At 42.2% G+C, this 20,414-nt stretch overlaps 1 protein-coding gene across 1 annotated transcript in view; it reads left to right on the plus strand.

Moving 5' to 3' along the window:
• The first annotated feature begins 3,150 nt into the window (after positions 1-3,150).
• The window catches only part of esamb (endothelial cell adhesion molecule b), a 50,156-nt gene continuing 32,892 nt past the window's right edge, over positions 3,151-20,414 (plus strand). The window contains exon 1 of the mRNA XM_058079800.2: positions 3,151-3,559. Coding sequence (XP_057935783.2) covers positions 3,505-3,559 — 55 coding nt within the window. The 5' untranslated portion in view covers positions 3,151-3,504. The remainder of the gene's footprint in view (positions 3,560-20,414) is intronic.

Here is a 20,414-nt window from a genome sequence, read left to right on the forward strand (position 1 = left end):
TACATCATAGCTAACGAAAGCTAACTGATGCTAGCTGTATCTTGTTATGAAATTCTTATTTCAATGATATTATCCTATGTTAAATATTTCCATTTTATATTTGCTGGGAAGTCCGTGTGCACACTTTTCCAACAGGAAGTTACCAAGCATGCTTTGTGGGTCCTTATGAATTCTTATGAAATAGATTTGTTTTGCAGATTATTATGCTTTTATTTTGTCCTTGGGTGCAGATCCTAACCCCCGCAATGAGCTGTGATCGTCTGTATAATAATCATAATAATATATTGTAAATATAATATAAATATCAGTCTTTTGAATTGTGCTAGTCGTTTCCTCTGTTTCCCAAGCGATCTCAGACCACAACATAGACAAGGTACTCCAAGTGGGAATTAGTCACTGTGTTAAATGTTGGCAAGTCCTGAGTCAAGCTTGAAAAGATCAACGCTGCCAATATTCATGTGTGGGTGTGGATTTTTTTCACTTAGTAGGCGTCAAAGTTTTCACACGTTCCATACAAGTGTCACTTTGAATTCACCATGAGCCAACTGCTGCCTTTCCGAATATATTTATCCTGACGCAACGCTGCCTTCTTTACATTATTAATGTTACATTACTGTTATTCCATTTGAATGTGCTAAATGGAAGCCTTGCGGAACCTAAAGGAGCTTATCAGCCAATAGCAGATAGCGGCAAGCTATGCCAAAACACTTTCAGACTTGAGGTTCAACCCAAATGCTTTAACTGCTATAAATATGAATGTAGAATTTGCTGGTATAATTATAAAAGCACTACATTTCGCATCTACCATGAATGCCAGCAATGATAAAAGTCATTCGTGGTGTAGTTCCTAACAATGGCCGCTAGATGGCGGAAAATAATCAGCAGACATTCAATAAAAATGAAAAGAAAACATAGCGAAAATAAAAGTAGAGCTTCCCTTGCAGTAACATTGCACTCTAACTGTGCAACTTGACTCCAAAGTGCAAGAAGACGGGACATTTTCATGACACAAAAAGCCCCCGCGGAGAAGACACCCACCAGCTGGCAGCGAGATAACATTAAAGCAAACTTTGACAATGGATGCATTCAGGACGGCTGCAGGGGCGGATCTGCTCATGAAGGAACCTGCTAAGACTTGCACAAATGTGACAGACATAAATACACATAAAATGTGACAAAAATATCTTTTTTGAAGTTGAGCTGAGATTTCCAGAGGGGCGTTGTTTAAAAGCATATCAGGGCATTATTCATGCTGGATTTGGAACCCACCACTTTCAACCAGGGGTGGATACAGTTAGAAGGTCCCATATTAGGGTGTTTTTCATTCAAGTCTCGCTAGCCTTGGTACTAGAATTTGGACGGTTTAAACAGTTTTTTCATAAGCCCTATTGGGACCGCGTTCTTTTGTGTGTCTGTAGCTTTAATGCTAATGAGTTGTTTGTCCACGCCCATTTCAGGTCTCCAGCAGGGTGTGTGGCTCCTGGAAGCACAACCATGAACTTCATCCACTTTTTTACAGATACAGTAAACCCTCGTTTTAGAAGAAAATAAAAAACAAAACAAAAACAACAGTAGCAAAAACGGAAAAATCAGCAGCAATTTTACAAAAATAAGGTCAGACAAAATTCATTTAAAAATGAAAAAAATTAATTAAAAAAAAATTTAATTAAGAGAAAAAAGTTGGAAATATTAGAAATAAAATAAGATATCTTTCTTAAACGTAGTAATATAATGAGGAACAAACAAAATGAACAAAGTTGACATTTTTGGAAAATTATGTAGCGGAAAAAGTGACAGTTATACAAGAATAAAGTCAAAATACTATGGGAATAAAGTAGGCGTGTCCGATAATTATTGGTATCAATATTTATCGGCCTGGTATCGTAAATTATATTTTCATACCACAGAAAACTGTTCTCAATCTTATAAATATGTTCTTTCACTTAATTAGAGGGGGGACACGGTGGAAGAGTGGTTAGTGTGCAGGATGCGTAGCGAGAAGACCTGAGCTTGATTCTCTGCTTTTCGTTTTCTCCGTTTTCCTCCCCCATTCCAAAAACATGTTAGCTCCATTGGCCACTCCAAATCGTCCAAAAGGAACCTACTGTAAGTCTGCACTTGTGTGATGTAACAGATGCTATCTGTCACTTAAAACAGCGTAACGAAGGCTAGCATCATAGGCGTAGCTAGGTGCTAACGTTACACTCACATCAGCAGTAACATCATGCTACGTTAGCCTATTTGCTGCAGAACAAAAATAAAATCAGAGTTAAGTTAACCCCCACGTTTGATGGAGTCTTGACAGAGCCGCGTTCTTTTTAGATGCGTAGCGAAGCCCGCTTTTCTTTTTTCTTGAGACACATATTCTTGTTAATAAAAACATTCCCCAACCTTTAATGTACACGTGCGTGTGCAGAGCAGCCATTGGGTAAAAAATACACATTTGAAATAAGACAGCATGGCTATTTCGGGGTGTTCGTCCAGTCAGGTGCATTATAATTCAAGCAGTAACACGAGACAGCACTCACACACGTTACACAACGTAACGTGAACACGGTGACAATAAACACAGAAGACAAGGGGCCGAGCAGATTCCACGAGAGGAGAAACCATATGAATAAGTTATCATGGACGCTCAGGAAAACACACACACACACATCGAGGCGTCTCACGTGTGTGTCGCTCAGGTGAGAACGCTGTTGGAAACACACACTGCTTCATATCATGGGATGAAGCCATTATGTCCCATTAAAAATGCAGCGGCTCCATCGGTATTGCACCTGACTGAAGCTGCAGTTATCTGTTAAGTATTTATTGAATACAGTATTGCTCATTCTATAAAGACAGTAATTCAATGATGTATACAGTATATACAAGGGGTGTCCAAAGTGCAGCTTGGGGGCCTTTTGCAGGAAATTTACAAGAAAAAACTTGAAATAGCAACAACAAATGAGACTAAAACAGCTGTTATTTTACAGGGATAAAGTCAAAATATTAATAGAAAAAAGTTGAGATTTTTACAACTAAAATAAACATGTCACATGATGATGGAAAATTTTATATTTTAGTCACATAGAGTTGAAATATGAACATCTAAGTCGTGCTGCATGTGCGAGCCGCCAGAGGGCGACAGAGAACCAAAGCCGTACTGGTTTCAAGAAGACGCGTCCACGCACACTCCACGAGTGTGCAAAAAGCTTGGCAGCACAAGTCAAGCAGGGCGAGTTGATTGGTGGTGTGAGCGGCGAGAGGGGGGTGGTGAGGTAAAAGCAGGGACTCGCACACGGGCTTTGGCCAAGAAAAGTGACGGTCGGCGGGGAGCCGTGCCATGTCAGCCGCCGGGTGGATCGACGCAAACATGAGAGAAAGCTTCCTTTTTGACTGCACGCCGTGCGGCTCCGGGAGCGGACCTTACTTGAACAATCCAGCCGGAGGAGTGTGAGTGTGTGCGAGTCAACTTTGAAGACTAGTTTGTTGATTCCCTGCTTGCTTGGATGTGGCGCCATGGAGAGTCAATCAAGACTAAGAGCCTTGTTGATGTTCCTGTGGATTTTTCAAGGTAAGACCGTGAACACCTTCTCTTCTTTCTGTCAACTACTCCTGAAGCCAAGGTCAAACACACTCCCTTGGCAATCCTACTTTAATAGTCAATTTTGCAATGACATTCGTCATAATTGCACCTGAACAAAGACAGTGTTCAATAAGTTTACAATGTATTTGCATCACCAAACAAATGTGCACAAAGTGAGCCTCGGTGCCTTGCTCGAGGGCGTGCCTTTTTACCTGTTGGGCTGATTGAGACTCTAAATCAGGGGTGTCCAAACCATTTCTAGCGAAAGCTGCATCTATAAAAATCAAGGGGTGCGTGGAACATTTTATAATAGCCGACCGAGGTGACAAAGTGTAACAGATCTCACAGGGGTGGCCTTCCAGGACCAACAGCCAATGGCAGACAATTATATTATTTGATATGCTCATAATAATGTCTATGTTTGACCCCCACCTCAACCTCCTGCTAGCTTGGCTTTGACGTTTGGACATTTTGGATCAGCATTTGCAATAAAAGTGACTATATATTTCTATTAGTGAACTTTTTCATTAGAAATAAAAAAAATCTTGTCATTGTTTATATTTTAATATTAAAGATTCCAACCATTTTAAATTTCTTCTGTAAATTTTGTTGTCATAATTAATTAATAATTTTTTTCTCATATCATTGTTGCTTTTCCTCAACCAAATTTTATTTAATAATTGTATTTAAGTATTTTTTAAATATATATTTAATATTGTATTTAATATAATTTTATTTAATAATTTTTTTTGGGTGGTAATATTAAGACTTTTTTCCTCGTCATTTTTTAAATAAATATTCCAACTTCGTGCTGTTAAAGTATGTTATTTTTTTCAAAATATCACAACATTATTCTCTTAAAATTCAAATATATTTATTTATTTATTTAGAAATTTAGGCTTCATTCTTGGAAAATTAATGCAGATTTTTCCATTTTTGCTGTTTTTTCGTGTTCTTGCCACGGGCCAATTAAAAACCAAGCTGGGGCCACAAATGTCCCCCGGGCCGCACTTTGGACACACCTGATCCACACTGTGGCTGAGCCACCACAGCAGGGTGTATTCACCTCCTTAGGAGATGGATGGTCTGCATTGCCTTGAATCGGCTTCTTCAGGGTCGGTAGCGGACTAATATGGTGAACTGAGGGAATAAAGAAGGAGATTCCCGACCAACCAGGGTATTCCGTGTATGGTCCGTGTATGGTATGCACCTGCCATGTATTTTTCTGCATGTAAAGCCGCTCCACTAGCGTACCTGTGCAGCAGATGCATCCATTCCCCTTGAAGTCGGCTGCAGGAGATGTCAGGAAGCGGGAATGTGCACTTACTTCCCTACTTTTTGGAAAGTCAAATGAAACAAGCACGCTGACAATTTCATTTTTTTTTGCTTTGAATTCCACCGTGGTTGTGCCGCCTGTGTTTTTAACTCGGGAGGGGGTGGAGGGGTCCTGCTTTTAAGCAGAGCACTTCTTCATCTTAAGAGGGCATAATGTTGTCTACCCACGGTTGAATGCTCCAAAAATGTATTTCAAGGAAGTCGAACGATGTTACTTTATTGTCCCCGGTGAGCTGCGGAATGACATCAAAGCAGAGATTTACCTGAAAGAGCAGAAATCCCAGCTTGCTCACATGACTTATTTACCATGGAGGGCACGCGGGCTCACGTCTGCATGTGGCCATGACGAGACAGTGAATGCACCAACAAAGAACCGTCTTATGAGTCCATATTAGTTGCACGTGCACACATTAAATGATGAGATTAATTCCCCTCGGTCTCCAAGCTGCTCATTTGGTGTATAATTCAGACGCTTCTCAGCCGAACCCTGAAGGCTCCTCAAACTTTGCCGCTCTGCTTTTTGTCAAGCAAGCACTGCATCTTCACCACGCTTTTCGCTTGATCAGGTGACCTGTTTTGGTGAGAGAATTGCTGGATGGCTCCACGAAAACACCTGCATCGCCTCCTCCAGGGGCCGTACGCTACCTTTATTGGATGTATGGACATGATGTATGGGCTATGAGGCTCCGGAATAACAAGAACAGGATGTCTCCTTGGGGGCAGAGGCGTTATAGACATACTGCAAGATGATGAAATGCTACTTTAACATCTCCGGTGTGGGAATAATACATTTACCAGAGCCATATGACTCATTTAAACACCACACCTGCAATATCTGGTTATCTTGGACATAAGGAAATATGTCAGAGGGACCAAAGCTCTGTTTTGGCACTCAGTTTATTGTTATGATTGAAGCTGGAGTGTGTAGTTTTAGACCCAGCCTTCGGCATGATATATGTCTGTTACAGCATCAGTGGAAGCATTAGCATCTTTGTTTATGGTATTACACCGTAGCCATACATCCTTTCATTAATGACCAAGCCTGCTCAAAGTTTCTATTGACTGTATGGAATTGATCTGGAACTCATAGATATTTTGGTCCATTAATCTTAAGCTTATCGTTTGGATTCATCCAGGTCCTAGACTAGGTTTGTTTAAACTGAACATTAAAAGACGCAGGGGGCCACTTTAATATTATTAGACATTTTTTTAAATTTTGTAAAAAAGGCTAAAAAATAGTTATATATACAAATCCCTTGTTTATTGCTTAATTGGACTCCAAATTGTCCATAGGTATGAATGTGAGTGTGAATGGTTGTTTGTCTATATGTGACCTGTGATTGGCTGGCCACCAGTCCAGGGTGTATCTCGCCTCTTGCCTGAAGACAGCTGGGATAGGCTCCAGCACCCACCGCGACCCTCGCATGGATAAGCGGTAGAAAATGAATGAATGAATGAATGAATGAATGGTTCCAGATCTTACTGTGACAAGTGAATTTTCCTAATTTATAAATGGAATATTTTCAGTTTTTTTTTCATTTCATTTTTAAGTTATAGCATACACCTGTTTGACTTTCTAAAGACAGTTTTTAACGTTGTTAGAGCCCTGTAAACATAAAAATTACACCCCATTAGGGCTGGGCAATATATCAATATTTTTAAAATATGTATTTATTTTAATCTTACCCATAACAAGTCAGGATGGACTGGATTTGTGCTGAGTGCGATCTAAACGAAAACGTTTCGAAATGACTCATTGCATTCGGTCACATTGACAGACGCAAGGTCTGTAGCGTCTGTAGCATCGTCGGGAGCACTTCCTGTCTCTCAGCATGATTTGCTGTACTGTTCTTGTAAATGTTTGGAGCTCACATGCTGGAGTCTGTTGTTATCCACCGATGGCATTGCGGTGTGATGTTTCAGCTCTTCAATGACCCCATGAGTAGGATTGGACCCCCCTCTGCTGTCCTCAGACCATCGCACTGACATTCCAAGAATATTTTATAATCATTAACACCTTTGATCATGTGCCAGTTGAATATGCGCATTATATCACAAGAAGGATAGCTGAAGGTGGTGACAAGGTGACTCGGCCCTTTAAGACGTAGACTTAGTGCAGCTTTAGTATTCCCTGCCTCTTGTAGCAACGCTGTTCCTTTTGGCTGCAGCTACCAAGATGTTGTCGTACCCTCAAGCTGATTGTGTTCAGGAGCAAAATACTCCTCGTGTTTGCCGTCCTGTTCGGAACCACATCATTACAGAGCTGAGGGTCATCTCATCTCATCATGTAGGGCTTCATTAGCTCAAGCAGGAATTAGGCCGTGGCGTCCCAGCAATGGAACAAGCCGTGTTCCCAGCAGGATGCTGCTATTAATTCAGGCCCACCTAGTATGTTACTTGGGCAGGCTGTTCTATTTGAGTACAAACTCAAACGCAAAAATTGAAATACCGGTGTTTACTACACTGGAATGTCGTTCCCTATGTCGGAAAAGTGAGTAGGTGTGTGACAAAATATCAATACGGTGAACAGGCATGGGCCGGTTACCGGATTCAGGGTATACCACGGTATGAAAACGTCAGGGTTTCAAACCCACTGAAATAGGCATAAGAGAAAGTGGTGGTCCCATGTGGCAACTATGTGGAAATACTTTGTCCTGTCCTGAGTTATTCCTCACGGTGAGAACTGGCTCCGATGTGCTGAAACCACGGCATGAGTCTTGTTGGCAAAAGTCGACAACTTAGCCATTGTTGAGTTTTTGAACACAAATGGTAAATTCACAAAAATGACATTGGGCGTCTCTTACAACGAGCTAGCTCTCGCTCTTCAGTCCCATTTCCGGAAATGACGTCAACGGAGTTACACCTCTCAGCTCCACAAACATTTTTTGGGGTTTAGATTTGGTGTACTTCAAAGACATGAGACGTCGTGTTTCCATCATTTTACACTATTTGCACTTTTTTTAACTGATGCACCTGTTAGGAATGGAATGTTTTCCACTCCGTACCAAATATAATATATATATTTATCCAGCAACCTTTATACCGTCTTTTTCGCGTCTTGACGTTAGTGAGCGAATGCCGGAGTATGAGATGGACAGGCGTATCGGTGCAGTGTCTGCAGTTATGGCATTGCCGTCCCCGTCGATCTACGGTCATGAGCTTTGTGTCAAAAGAATGCGATGGCGTGTTTGGTACACGTGTTTGAGATGAACTGCCTAAGTCGGGTGGCTGTACTCACCCTGAGAGATGAGGAGGGTGAGGAGTCATCCGGGAGGTTGCTGTTCCTTCACATGGAGAAGAGCCAGTTGAGGTGACTCAGGCATGTAGTCCAGACTGGTGAGGTGTTCTGGGTATTCCCAGCTCGGAGGAGGCCCTGGGGCAGAGACACTGGAGAGATTAGCGTTTCCTTGGCCTGGCAAAACCTCAGTGTCCTCTCAGTGGATCTGAGTGAGGCGGTCGGGGACCTGGAAGTCTGGACTTCCCAACTTGGACTGCTGCCTCGGTGACCCGGATAAGTAGAAGAAGATAGTGGATGTTTTGTTGTGTCAAAGTCATGTCAGGAACGTGTTTCTCTGAATCCCCTCTGCAGTCTAATAAGGCGGCAACATTGAAATGAAACATGATGGGCCATTATTCTTCCGTCAGTGGCACATGGCATGCTACGACGATGCCACCACACGGTGCATCTTTATTGAGCACCGTCCGTCTCGCTCTGCCTCAGACGACTGAATTAGCTCCTCTTCCTATGTCATGCACGGCTGCGTTTGTTAGGCTGACACATACCTTAGTGCAGGGGTTTGATGAGGCAGCCTAATGGACCACAGTCGTCACACACACACACAAGACCCCCAAAGAGTTTTAAGACGCTGACTGCTAGCGGAAAATACGAGGAATCCACTTGTACCAAAGTAGGCCAAATTTATTTGTAATTCTTTTATTCTCTCAGAACAGTTGCCACGTGTGGACGGGGCGACATTATTAGAGCTCATGTGACTTTAAGGGTGCGTTCAGGCCTGGCATTTTTAGTCTACAGCCATATTTAATGTCTTGATTCCATTCCGGAAGGTCCGAGTCAAACCAAAACCTCAGAGGCAAATCAAAAAATAATAAATCTATTCTAACCTAATTAGTGTTTTCACTGTAGTTGTAGATGAAGTCGTCAGTTTGTAGTCCTACGACTTTGTTAGCTTTGGGTGAGGTTGCTGGACGATGTACACAACAGACGTCCTCCAGTTGAGCCATGCCTCCATACGTCCATACATACAGTATGCTTCACTGAAACACTAAAGGGACCACCAAGTATCCAGACCAGAATACCAGACTGCCATTGTCAACACACCGTAAGAAACTCCGCAAAACACGCAACGAGCGACGGATGGGACACGATGCTTCTTGTCTCGTAAACGACAACTGAGATGTCATTTTCCAAAAATGGCTTTGTCACAGTCTGCTGACTTCTGCTCCGCACTTACAAACATAATACGATTACATTTTGGCCGTAAACACTGAAGCCCATGCCCATTAGGTTCCCCGTGCACCCCCCCACCCACTGCCGCTTCCACCACCATCTTCGACTCGGAGGAGAATGTGACTCAAACCGCTGCCATCATTACATTCACACACCAATCAGCATTTTGTTATCCGAATCGCTCGCTTTGATGTTCGCTACAGTACACCGCATTAGCCATTTGCCATCCACGGCCCACACGTTATCTAACTGGCCTACAATGCTAATCAGCCAAGAGAATCTTTAGCGTGGGGCCACCAAAGCAAAAAAAAAAAAAAAACGATGAAGAAAATGAAGAGGAGGCATCACGTGTACGCGTCATCATTACTGCCATTGCACTTCCCTTTTCCCCGACTTAACCCTTTAGGGACCTGGCATGGAACCTACTGGACCTGTCTGCTGTTTACATGAAGAGGAATTTGAATCAAAGATGTATTGAAGTATTAAACGCTCACATTCAGAACTATCTAGACACGCCCATTAGCCCAACACGCATGTTGTTTTTGGAATGGGGGAGGAAACGTATTGTATTGTGAATTGATTTATTGAGCATCGTTATAGGCTTAGCTCCAGCGCACCCCCGGGACCCTAATGAGGATTACGTGAAAATGAACGAATGGCAAGGCGGTGACGGCCAGTTTGATAAATTTTATTATTATATTTTTTAATGTAAAAAAAAGTTTTATATGTATTTGAATACAAAAGTTTGTGTTCTAGGTGACATAGCTGTATTCACACCTATTATTAGTCCTTTTTGTGTTCTTTCTCCTGTTGTTGGTTGTTGTTGTGTTTTGATTTCTGGAAGTGACGTGGACCAATCAAAAACGAGCTTGCCGCTGCATATGGTCCCTCGGCAGCATTTTCCCCTGGTTAACGTCACCTTTTATCATTCAACACAGCCAGAATGGATAAGAGGCTTACATTTGACAGCCACGGTTTTTGGATCAATGGCGATGCCTTTGGACCATCGGCGAATTAACCCGTCTACCAATCGGAGTATGAATTGTCTGTCTGCATGCAGTAAATGCGGACGTACGTTACCGCTCTTTGAGTTCATACATGGTAATTCACGGGTCTCCAACCAGCAGCTCATGAGCTACCAGTAGTTCCTAACCACATTTCAAGTAGCTCTCCAAAGGCTTCATTTTTGATCAACTCCTTTACCGACAAAATTTGAAAGTGGGGTTCGGCGGTAGTCCAGAAGTCCTCGGGAGCACTTCGGAGTAGCACCAATCGGAGGCCTGTGGGTGGAATAAAATAAAATGGACCGTTTTGGAAAGCCAGCTGGAATAGTTGCAGATACTGGAAGATCTAGAAAGTTTTCTGTGCGGGTTATCATGTTTAACTGCTCGATAGGAGACCACAACTCAATACAAAGGGACGAAAATCAGCATAATAGGCCCCATTTAACAATAACTTCATTATTTCCACGGTATAGAACGTGAAACGGCAGAGGCTTTTGTGTATTGTGGTAGAAATTGAGATGCTTTAAGCTGGTTGTCATACAGTCGGCTGAGGCGTGATCATTGTTTAAATGTGGAGCTAATGCCATCATTTGTGCACAAACACACACACACACACAGTCACCATAGTGCTTGCAATCGTTAGTAAAGCTAACAACCACTTTCTCCTTAACCGTCAGCTCCTCGTCTCTTTTTACTCCCACTTGCTGCTGACATGTAAAGTTATTTTTTTGAAGGTTAGATGAATCAGTTGTGAGCATGGCTCACATGAAAATCTTGATGCGGCTAATGATGCGGCTGCCGGTCGCTCCGCTCGGACCACCGGTGAGACGGGACGCAGTCCACCTCGCTTTGCCTCCTCTTTTTATGGAAAGAGACGACCTGATATGTTTGGAGCTTCCGGGGTGATAAATGGTGGCTTTCAGCACAGAGCATCATCATCATCATCATCATCATCACCCCCGGGTGTGGGTGTGGGTCGTGGTGATTTGAAGCAGGTGCACCTATAGAAAGTGACACATGTGGCTTGCATCCCTTTTATAGGGAGCGAGACCTGTCATTGAAATCATCAGATTCCCACATATTTCATTTACAATGAAACCGTATTGGCCCTTATTATGCAAATAGCCTTTTTAATGATTTTATAACAATATGTACTCCGAGAGCATGTTTATGAACATAAAACGTGAGAAAAATCAATCCTCCTCCTTGCTTGTGTCCTCCACTTTTGAGAGAAGAGGCGTTCAAATGGTCACTGTTGGAGTTCTAGCTCATTCAAGGAAAAAAACCTTCTTCCTCGTGGACAAAATTAGAAAATGGGGTTCGGCGATAGTCCAGAAGTCCTCGGGAGCGCTTGGGAGTGGCACTAATCACAGTGAAAAGACATGATCCCGCTGCTGACCCGGTGCTAGCTAGATGAGCCTTCCCTATGTACACCACCACCACAAGGCTTCACTACACATCTTAAAGCCCATTCTGGAACGCTGCCATCCACAGTCCTGGAATATTAGTTCCAAACTGAATGACCTCTGTGCTTCATCCCGGTGCTGCTCCCATTTGTTCCTCTCATTCCTTCCAGCCAAGTTATTCCCTTTGAAATGAGAAAAGACGTACGCTAGAAATTGCTGAGGCTTTCTTTTATTATGATTACTTAAAGGACGCATGACAGTAAATCCTCTTTGATCTGAAAATGTTTGGCTTTTATTCCATGAGGAAGATGTATTTTTCTGGGTTAAAAAGGTGCTGGTATGTACAGAAATGAAATATATTTGACTTCAGTGGTGCAGGAGGGAAAATGGGCTGTCTGGGGGAGCGGATGAGGAGATTATTGTCTCGTTTGGCTGTTATAGTCGGGCAATAGAATGTTTTTCCCCCGCTGGCTGGATCTCCTGGCAGCTTATGATTGGTTACTTTCAAAATGTCAGATGATGCTAAGTTGCTGATTCCTTATATCGGGTGTGAGCAGCAGCTGGAATTGTCCTTAGTTTTTCTTCTAGAGGAGAAACCTGAGATTAGTATTCGCCGAGGGGTGAGAGGCAGGTTGTGCCATTGGCCAGATGGAAGGGGAGGGATGGCGTGGACAGATTAATGCTGTCATCTGGCTGCAGGTGTAACTCGGCGTTCCGGGCTCCAGGCATGGTCATGTGAGGCTAATTAAGGTCCCAGGGGTCAATCATCCGCTGGGGGAAGCGACTTGGTGCTCCAGATTCAAATGATCCCGACATGGAAGGCCTGCTGCTTGCGTTACCTGTTTGGTGTTTATCATCGCAGCTGCGGAATCAATTTAGTCGACGGTGTTGGTCACCGCCGCTGAAGCAAAGTGCCTTTGGGATTAATATCTTTGGGCGGTTGATGGCTCAGAAAAGATGGAAGGAAAAGCCATAGAGTGTTTTTATATTTGCAGTTCTCTGTCAAAGGCAGGAATAATTGGCTCATTGGGATGACTGCGACTTGGAGCTGGCCAGACTAATGACCCCACCGCCGCTTGAAGTGACACCCCTTCCAGTGAGCCCGCTCCACATGCCATTAGTGTGACCGTGGATGTTTGATAAGAAAAATGTCTCCTCAGTGTTGTCATTATATTAGCCTCCTCTGCTGCTGTACGGCTGCCAGGTGGGATTCATTATGGGCTGCGTCTTGATCGTCCCGTTGGCGGTGGAGAGAAAATGCACGAGGGTTCCTTCCTGCTGTTTTGCTAAAGGTGACTGCATTTCACTTTGCTTCAAGACAGACAACATCTCCCTGCCGTAACATGGAGAGAAGGCTTAGCAGGCGTGAAATAGACCCGACATCAAAAAGTGAAAAAAAAATTCTGATCAGAAGACCCGATAACAACATTGATCTCATTAAAAATCTTCCCTTACACCCTCCAATAACGCTAATCCGCGTTTTTTCCACATCTGTGATTCAGCCATTAGAATGGGATTAGTTCCACCAGGGTGTGACGATTATTTTAATCATCACTTGATCCACTTATTTTATTTCTGCCCTGCCAGATTAGCCTTTTGCATGATATTCTTCTGGGTGACCACTTACACCACCGCACCTTCTTGTCTGCCTTCCCCCAAAACAACACAAACTATCTTTACAGTCCAAAATAATAAAGATGATACAAATCTCCAAAACATCATCAAGGGATGGGCATGACCGCATCCGGTAGCGCTATCAGGTTCTGATTCCAGCGTACCGTAAATTCCGGACTATAAGGCGCTACTTTTTTCCCAAACTTTCAACCCTGCGGCTTATTCAGTGATGCGGCCAATTTATGTAATTTTTCTAACGACCACCAGGGGCTCTCGAGTAGAAAAGGTAAGATTAAGACCGGTGGAATATATGCGTCGAGGAAGACTGCAACTTTTTGTCTGGTGCATAAATGGACGATGACTTCGATGGCTTCAGTTCAAAGGAGGAAGATGAAGACTTACCGTGATTTTTTAACCAGTATGTTCTTTTACCAGACCTGTTTTACCAGACCTGTTATACTGTGTTGCTATTGTGTTGTTAGCGTGTTGTTACCATGTTGCTACCGTTTTACTGCCACGTCACAGGCACCGTTTGTGAAGAAAGTTATATTATTATTATTGATAAGTTATTATTATTAAAACTTTGAAAACTCTCTCTGTGTACAGGGCTCGACAATAACGATGTACCGATGGCCCGGGGCAAGTTTAAAAAAAAATTCGGGCAAGTAAATCCAATCATTAATATTCCCATCGGGCAAGTGCACTTTAGCATGCCATACTGCCAAGAGTTTTTTTAAAGCGGTTCTTGTTGGGTGTTGGTAAAACACGGACTGTATAATTCCGGTGGTAATTTGCAAACCAATCCTTGCAAATCTTGAAATGGACCAATCAGAATCGTTTATTTAGACCGCGGTCCGTAGTCCACAGTCCGCGTTTTACCCACACCCGTTCTTGTTGGCGATCAACCAATCAGCGATGGTTTGACTAGGAAAACATCTATCATGGCGTCCCTGCCAACATGGTCTAATTCTTCAACAACTTCTGAAGGAAAACAGCAAAAAGTGATGAACCAGTGTCTCCTAAACAAGTATTTTATTAGCAGCAGCAAATCAAAGGATGGCACAGGTGAGTGAATCACATTGCCGTGACAATTTGAAGTGGTCACAGTGAAACACCACCCATTAGATCCAATACCAAGTGCTGATTTTGCACAAGCTACAAAATCTAGCGGTTCAATTTCTCTGTGTATTTTTCTCACCTTTGCTTCACAAATTATTGTTTGACCATTGAGCATTTTTTCTGGATTAAAAACACTTTACTAGTACACAAATGTGTCAAATGTTTCATTGTGGTGCACAACTTATAAATATCACTGATTACTACGACTACGATGTGTAAGGTAGCATGGCTTGCCATGTTAACATACATCTCTACAATTTTTCAGACATTCTTCCAAATACAATGCATCAGTACTATTATCTGATGAATTATCAGCATATATTGATATATGATATCATTATGGCAGTCTTTTCATTTTACATGGGGCAAGTTCGGGCAAGTAGTTCTCACCTTAAGGATTTCCCATGGGCAAGTCATTTTTGTTTTTAATGTAGAGCCCTGGTGTACCGTCTTTCTTTGTAAATATGTTTACATGTTTTAATGTGGGCACTTGCGGCTTATATACGTACAGGTGCGGCTTGTGTATGTACAAAATCGCTTTTCCTCTAAAAATGTAGTGGGTGAGGCTTATAATCAACAATATTATAATTTCATTTGTCATTGTTTGTCATTTTGGCAAAAAGAATGAATTATTTTGTATAAATGTGTTTTGTGTTAACAGATTAATTGGATTTACATTATTTTCTATGGTAACATTTGCTTTGGTTAGAGTTCGTTTTGGTTTGAGTCAGCGCTTCTGGAACAGATTAGTGACTTTATGAACACACAAGTCGACTTCAAATGTTGACTCCTTTGTTGGATTTTTAGTCAGCAGTTTTGTTTCCAGTCTTCAGTGAGCTTTGGGACAGTTCTACGCCGAAGCAAGGCACACAGTGTTTAATTACAGTGCAACCAGCACCTAGGTAAGTTACATTTAAAACCAGAGTTGTCATTTCTATTTCCAGCCAGAAGGTTGGTCGACTGGCTTGCTGGCTGTTGTCTAAATTGCTCTGGCGAACGCAGCTGCTTCTACGAAAGCTGCCTCCTCCTGATAAGCCCAGTTACCATGGTACCTGCTCAGACATCATCAGACATCATTTGCTTCATTTGAGATGTTCAGGTGAAGTCCTAAACTTACCCAGGTATTAAGTCTGCCAATAATTAATTAATTAACAACCCATGGTCCAAACTAAGCTAAAGACCCAACATGGTACCCCACAAGACACCCGTGTTGCGTGGGTTTCAAGTGCTTGTTTTTCAAATCTGGTCCAGGAAAAAGCTGAAAGTATCCAATTACAAAGGGAAGCGACTTCTTGAAGAACGGCTGCATTTGTAGCAGTTGTTAAGGGAATACTTTCATGATTATACTCTTGCAAGATTGTGTCTTTAACCATTGGACCGTTTGCCGCTTTAGCGGGATTTAAGTGTCTTTCATTATTCATCTGTTGGCCGTCACACAGACTAATTACCCAAAAGAAGAAGAAAATAGTGGCACTTTGGAAGCAAATCCTGCGGTGGAGATGAGTGTCACACGTTTAATCTTCCTCCAATCAGCCAGATGTCAGCCAAGTAGCTTGGAATGAGAAAATGAGCCTTTTAGTCACAGGACACGTTAAAGGATGAACATGCATTTCCACCAAATGAATGCATCATTGGTTCGCTTGAATGCCTCGTTGTCTCCCTTTCAATGTGTTTTCTTGGAAGTGGCTGGAAGTTTAAGATGAAATTGGAAAGAATGGCCTCACGGGGGAAGGGGGGTGTTGAAAAGAATAAATACAGCCTCATCTCAATCGATGACTTTAGCGCAGGGGTCTCAAACTTGCGGGCCGCGGGCCAAATGCAGCCCGCGAGACGCTAGTTTGAGGCCCCCACCTTGATACCAAAGTTTAATGTTGAAATGACAGCTTAAAGCTGTGTGCACACCGGACACAATTATCATGATTTTGCCCCGCCCATACTGTTACCCTACCCTGCTACCCCGCCCTGTTTTGCTTTGGATTAGCAATGAAGCTAAAGGCTTACGACGCTGGGTACAAATAAATGCAGGAAATGATTTGGAATAAAACGGAAAATACACGTCAAGATAAAGCATCTCATCAAACATGTTGTTAAAGTTACGACGCTGCTCCCAGATGGAACTGAGTACGATGCTAACTTGCTAATTGGGTTAAAATTATTATGTTTCATTAATGTTCATGTTAAAGGTTAAATAACTGTTAATACTGTACATTTGAATCTGAAAAAAATAATTTATCTACCAACTGTATGTGGTTTCTTATGTTTTTCTTATTTGCTGTTTTATTATTATTTTACGTATTTATTACTGATTGATTGATTTAATGTCTTTATTCTTAATTTGTTTATTTTGATATTTGAGAACAGTGGAATGTTTTATCAGATAATTTGCTGTGGAAAACCGGAACCAAAGTACTGAAAAAGTGTAGGGTATAGCAGAAGCAAAAGCATTGAAGATAGGTTTTTTTTTTTTTATAGATTTTTTTTCCAGTTTTTAATAAATGTGTTTTGGGTTTTTTTTTTGAAAACCTGATGCGGCCCGGCTTCACCCAGAACCTAGCTCCGGTGGCCCCCAGGTAAATTGAGTTTGAGACCCCTGCTTTAGCATATTTGATTTCAGGAGTTCAGTAGAGCAAGTAAGGGAATAGGTGATTAGATGCATTCTAATCCAAGTCCTTTTCGTTGTTTTTATATCTATAGACACAAAAGAGAAAGATGTGTTCACGTTTGGCATAAGAATTGTGTAATTATATCCAACAACACAATGTCAATTCTTGCCGTTTTTAAACATTTTGATGGGGAATGTATAAGAACTGAATTAGCTGGATGCGCCCATCAAAACAATCCCTTTTTGTCATCACGGAATGAATGGACACGAGTTTCTTCATTTGCAGTTGTGTGTCCCTGATTTAATTAAGTAGCCACTGAGCACACGGCCTCCTCTGGCTTTTTATTAAAGTCAAATGGTGACTTGTACGGTATTATGTCAAATACCACCAATGTACTACACACACACATTGAGGCCTTTCAAAGTCTGTAGTACTTTTTCAAGTCATTGTAGTGGTGAGTATTGTCCCGTAAATCGCACAATTCATCGTGTTTCTTCCGTCAGCAGTCCCATCATCAACACAGTCAGTAGTGAGCATCTTCTTTTAGCACTTCCTTGTGTCTACGCCATTCCACGGCCTCATCATGGTGACCTTGATGATCCTGGTTTCTTTTGTCTAAATAATCTCGTTCTGGAACATCGAAGGCTTTTGAGATGTTTTTTGGCACATCGTAATCTGCATATGCTGTTCTTGAATGTTACACCGTGTACTCAGTGTCTTGAAGGCATTTCTTTATTGGATGGCGATGGAACAACGACATCTACATACGGTAATATTCTACTCTTCTGCTTGCCTTCATATGTTTTCTTGATTTCAAATCGGCTACAGATGACCTCCTGAGTCAAAGAGCCGTGGTCGTGTTATGAAGTCTTCAGCATCCCTGTGAAAGCCAGCTTGTGCTGATAATGAGATTAGTGTGTGAAGAGGCAGATTAGCGACCTGCGCTCTAAGAAACAGCCATCATTTATCTACCGGGTTGCTGCAGGCAGGCGTCAATGAGGGGTCTGGTGGTGTGGGGGCGCGGGGGCAAAGGGTGGCAGGCAGCCCGGTCAACCAGGTCACTAGGGAAAAACCACAGATTTATACCCAACAACGGACATATAACCTTGTTTGGGTGCCGCTGTGCCAGCAGACAAACAAATGTGCAGTGTTCAATGTCTGGATCTATAACCGCCTACTCCATGGCAATGACATGGGGAGCGAGGAAAAAAGGACTTTCGCCTCCATCAGTGGCTTCATCCATCTCCACTAATCAATGCTCTGTGGAGCTGTGGCAGAATTAAAGGCTTAACCCCTTTGCTGCCAACTGTCTCCAAAGATCTTAACACAATCGCGGCTTTAGAGAAGGCAATTTAATACGTATGGCAGCAATCTGGGTCACACCGTGTCACACTGGTGGAAATGCAGCCATTCCCTCGGCTTTGGTGGTTGACATGCTCAGTACGTCACTTTGTAAATCAGCAGTTCCAAGCATCGAGTTCAGGTCGTTGCTGGAGAGACCCTGATCGAGCTTATGGGCTTCAGTTAGACTTTTGTCATTGGCAGTATTGGTAAAGTAACAAGGGAGACTAAGACTCAGTTGGTCAAAGTTGGATCTGATACTCAATTGTACCCAAATAAAAACTCTCATGAACCAGTTCATTAGAAAAAAGTTCATTTTATTCTGAGTCAAGACGTGGCTTTTCTTCCTGTCACTCACACAAAAAGTGTGGCAACGGTTGGGCAAGTCAACATTTTGAGATAATGAAATAATATCGGGCGGCACGGTGGTTAGCGCACAGACCTCACAGCTAGGAGACAAGGGTTCAATTCCACCCTCGTCCATCTCTGTGTGGAGTTTGCATGTTCTCCCCGTGCATGCGTGGGTTTTCTCCGGGTACTCCGATTTCCTCCCACATTCCAAAAACATGCTAGGTTAATTGGCGACTCCAAATTGTCCATAGGTATGAATGTGAGTGTGAATGGTTGTTTGTCTATATGTGCCCTGTGATTGGCTGGCGACCAGTCCAGGATGTACCCCGCCTCACGCCCGAAGACAGCTGGGATAGGCTCCAGCACCCCTGCAACCCTCGTGAGGAAAAAGCGCTAGAAAATGAATTAATGAATGAATGAATGAATGAAAAATAATATCCTTACCAGTTTTTAGAGAACATTCCTTTTATTGTTAATTGTTTTTCCCAAAACAATAAATGGAACGTAGAGGTTATGTTTTAATCCGTCCCGTATATTAATAATGGTTTCCATGAGACAACCATCAATGTCTAAACTTCACAGAAGTTTATATTTGTCATTTTTAAGATTAAGATTAAGATATGCCTTTATTCGTCCCTCAGTGGGGAAATTTGTATTGCACAGCAGCAAGAGTACAGAGTCAATTAAGCAGTACAAAATACACAATATAGAAAAATAAACAATATAAACAACCCAAGTATTAACAAAATCCCAGAGTTATATACAATACAGTATGTAGATAATATGAAACGAGATGAGATATATGACCAGTCTATACACTGAGATCTTGTTAGAGAGTTAATATGAAGCATTATGGAAATACTTCACATAGAACTTAGTATATTGCATTTAGAGCCCTTAATATTGCACATGGTGACATACGTTATCAATGTTGTGCTTTTGGATTTGGCAGTCGGGATGTAATATGGCGGGTGGGCCTACTCTAATGTTATGTACTGAACTCTGTAAATTATTAGATTATTGAGGAAGATGGTATAAGTCAGTCCTGACTAGGACCTGTTAAACTAAGTCAATTGGTGCGTTGTCGCTTTAATTCATGAGAGTTAAGTTTGTTGTGAGTACGCATGTAATGTATGTACGCATATACTGTACAATATCTTGGTGATATTGGGAGTAACTGTTTTTGGGCTAAGAGACAAGCCCCATTCTAAGTGTTTTTTGCAATCAAAACAAATCAGATTTACCCTCCATCACCTCAAACCAGATTAGAACATTTGGTAAATTTCTACATCCAACAGATTAAAACGCCACAATCTGTTTCCATTAAGGCGCCAGATTTTGATCAATTTATTTGGGCAGAGAATCACAAAGTAGCCCAAGAGGATTACTCCCAAAACTCGGAATAAACCCTCTTTCATATGTCTTCCGTCATTAAGGCGGAGACGCCCCTTGTTCAGGCTCTAGGGGCCGACTGGTGTCCGTCTAATCCAGGGGTCGGCAACCTTTACTATGAAAAGAGCCATTTTACCCCCTTGCCCACTAAAGAAAAATAGCCTGGAGCCGCAAAACATAGTATGTTTAAAACAACATTGGAGGGAATTT

The sequence above is a fragment of the Doryrhamphus excisus genome, linkage group LG8 (assembly GCF_037039965.1).
Source record: "Doryrhamphus excisus strain RoL-2023G ecotype Guam linkage group LG8, RoL_Dexc_Guam_v1.1, whole genome shotgun sequence".
Lineage (NCBI taxonomy): Eukaryota > Metazoa > Chordata > Actinopteri > Syngnathiformes > Syngnathidae > Doryrhamphus > Doryrhamphus excisus.